The sequence below is a fragment of the Babylonia areolata genome, chromosome 4 (assembly GCF_041734735.1).
Source record: "Babylonia areolata isolate BAREFJ2019XMU chromosome 4, ASM4173473v1, whole genome shotgun sequence".
In the NCBI taxonomy this organism is placed as follows: Eukaryota; Metazoa; Mollusca; class Gastropoda; order Neogastropoda; family Buccinidae; genus Babylonia; species Babylonia areolata.
The window spans coordinates 29,567,361-29,570,460 of NC_134879.1; the positions used below are offsets into that span (position 1 = coordinate 29,567,361).

At 43.6% G+C, this 3,100-nt stretch overlaps 1 protein-coding gene across 2 annotated transcripts in view; it reads right to left on the reverse strand.

Moving 5' to 3' along the window:
• Positions 1-361: 361 nt before the first annotated feature.
• The window catches only part of LOC143281034 (uncharacterized), a 12,718-nt gene continuing 9,979 nt past the window's right edge, over positions 362-3,100 (reverse strand). For both annotated transcript variants that reach the window (XM_076585937.1, XM_076585936.1), the window contains exons 8-10: positions 3,088-3,100; positions 2,383-2,432; positions 362-1,640 (exon numbers count right to left, since the gene is read on the reverse strand). The exon at positions 3,088-3,100 is cut by the window's right edge and continues 32 nt beyond it. In XM_076585937.1, coding sequence (XP_076442052.1) covers positions 783-1,640; positions 2,383-2,432; positions 3,088-3,100 — 921 coding nt within the window. In that variant the 3' untranslated portion in view covers positions 362-782. The remainder of the gene's footprint in view (positions 1,641-2,382; positions 2,433-3,087) is intronic.

The following is a 3,100-nucleotide window of genomic DNA, read 5'->3' on the forward strand; positions in this document are numbered from 1 at the left end:
TCCAAGTTTTCCTTACTTCATATTGATTCGGGTTTTGTTTGTGTTTTTTGTTTGTTTGTTTTGTTACACATTACCTCTTTTCCGAGGCCTTAGCACGTGTATGACTATAGTCTGCGTCAGAAAATAAAATGCATTCCGTAATTGGAGTCAGTTTACAGTTGTGCCTGCTGTGGTGTACCTTTTCTGCTCTTCCTCTTTTCTCTCTTTCCTTCTTTCTCTCCTTTTGTTCGGAAGCCACACGTTTCGCCCACGTGCTTTTCACCTTTGCTTTGTTCACCCAGCTTCCCTCCCCCATTCCCTTTCCCTCAGCCCCCCCCCCCACCCCCACCCCCGACCCCCCTCCTACCCTCCCTCCCTCGGTTTTCCGCCATCCTGTCAGCAGGACCATTTCACCTACACACTCATATTCGTTTTGCCTACGTATCCACGTTGATTTCGTCAGCAGAAGACATCAGGCTCACATTTCATTTTTTTTTCAATTGCTGAAACAGAACCAGGCTGTGCACTTTACACGGATCGGAGGTTACGACTGTACATATTACAAACATAGGTATGAGCATCAATAATTAAAAAAAAAAAGAAAAAAAAAAAGCTGAAATACAACGAGAAAAATTTGCTTCTGTATCGTTAAAAAAAAATTAACAGGTGTTGACGCCATGAACAAACTCCACCAACACACATTGGCATAATGCTGTGGTGTGGTGCACAAGGCGCAGGCGACACGAATGTACTTCACAGTCTGCAGGTGGAAACGCATGTTGACGCTTTGTTTATCTTCTCGATTAATTCCTCACGCCAGAGGTGACAGCATCGATGTGATGGTAGTCAGGATCAGGAGACTCGATGGCTGGACCTCTGTGGAAATTCAGATCGTGATACTCGTCATCAGTGTCGGCAGCAGACGTATTGATGCCAGAGGTCACAGCACCAATGTGATGATAGGTGGGGTCGTTGGCTGCCTCGCCGATTGGACCTCTGTGGAAATTCAGATCGTGATACTCATCATCAACATCTGCAGCAGACGTATTGATGCCAGAGGTCACAGCACCAATGTGATGATAGGTGGGGTCGTTGGCTGCCTCGCCGAGTGGATCCCTGTGGTGATTCAGATCGTGATACTCATCATCAACATCTGCAGCAGACGTATTGATGCCAGAGGTCACAGCACCAATGTGATGATAGGTGGGGTCGTTGGCTGCCTCGCCGATTGGACCTCTGTGGAAATTCAGATCGTGATACTCATCATCAACATCTGCAGCAGACGTATTGATGCCAGAGGTCACAGCACCAATGTGATGATAGGTGGGGTCGTTGGCTGCCTCGCCGAGTGGATCCCTGTGGTGATTCAGATCGTGATACTCATCATCAACATCTGCAGCAGACGTATTGATGCCAGAGGTCACAGCACCAATGTGATGATAGGTGGGGTCGTTGGCTGCCTCGCCGAGTGGATCCCTGTGGTGATTCAGATCGTGATACTCATCATCAACATCTGCAGCAGACGTATTGATGCCAGAGGTCACAGCACCAATGTGATGGTAGTTAGGATCAGGATGGCTGGCTGCCTCGCTGCGTTGATCTGCGTGGAAATTCAGAGCGCGGTACTCGTCATCACGATCTGGACCAGGCAGATCTTCTTGCTGCAAAACAACAACAACATATCACACACACACACACACACACACACACACACACACACACACACACACACACACACACACACACACACACACACACACACACACACACACACACACACACACACACACACACACACAAGGTGTAATGATGTTTGAAATCACTTCTGGGTCTCAGTTGATGATGGTGAAAAATACTGGATATAAGATACATATTACAGGGCACTGAATCTTTTTCTTATGTGATTTATCGTTTCCTTTTACATGCCTCAAGCATTAGTGCAGTGTTCGGTTTAGTTTATTTACTTTACTTTTCAAAGAATATTTTCCTTTGCTTTTCAAAGTAATCAAAACTGCACTGGTTACATTTCTTCTAATTGTTCCAAGCTTATAACAATGTTATCATAATGAGCAGTCTCACTAAGAAAAAACTACCATTTGCCCTTATAAACCAACAAAAAAAACAAAAACAAAAAAAAACCCGCTAAGCAAAAGAATAACCCGCGTAATATAGCGTGAATAAAACATCCATCAATAAAATATAATACTTAATTTTTCCAGTCGATCTCCCTTCCAACATAGTGCTGGTAATGATGTTATAACAGTGTGGAAAGGGGCAAAGTTTGCGAACACGGAGTAATGCTGGAGAATTATTATTATTATATATATTTTTTAAATTGTAATATTTGTCTTTCCATTAAAACAAAACCCACCCAAACATACTGTTTTCATGTTTGATACTGACCTCTGGAGGTCTCCTTTGGTCCACAGCATCCACCATCGCGTATGCATCGGCTGCAAAAAATCGTTCAGAAGTAGTAGGTGATGTGTGGCACATGGGAAAGAGAAAGAGGGGGTGTATGCGGGGAGAAGCACTTACGTACATACATGATTATATACACACATATTTACATACATACATACACGATTTATGAACAGAGAAAGAGAGAAGGGTGGACGGGGAGAGAGAGATCAGAGACAAACTACAAACAGTAAACATACATATAGATAGGTAGGTAGAGAGATAGACAGATAGATAGACAGATAGACAGATATAATTATATATATATATATATATATATATATATATAGGGACGGACGGATAGATAGTTAGATAGATAGATAGATAGATAGGTAGGTAGGTAGCTGGATTCTGGCCTGAGTTTCTTGAGTTCGATCCCTGGTTCCAGCGGACCTGGCGGGTTGAGAGTGGAGATTTTGCTCCGGTCTTCTTGGTCAGCAGACCTGCGATACCTAAAATACCCTTCGTGTGTATACTCACGTAGGCTCAAATATGCACGTTAAAGATAGGAGTATGCTGCTTACATGGCGGGGTAAAACACTCTCAACTCGTACATACAAGTGAGCATGGAAGTTACAGCCCAAGAACTCAGAAGACGTTATCTGATAGTTTCTAAACTCGGAAACTGATGGCACACAATTCACCTACCATCTTCTCTCTC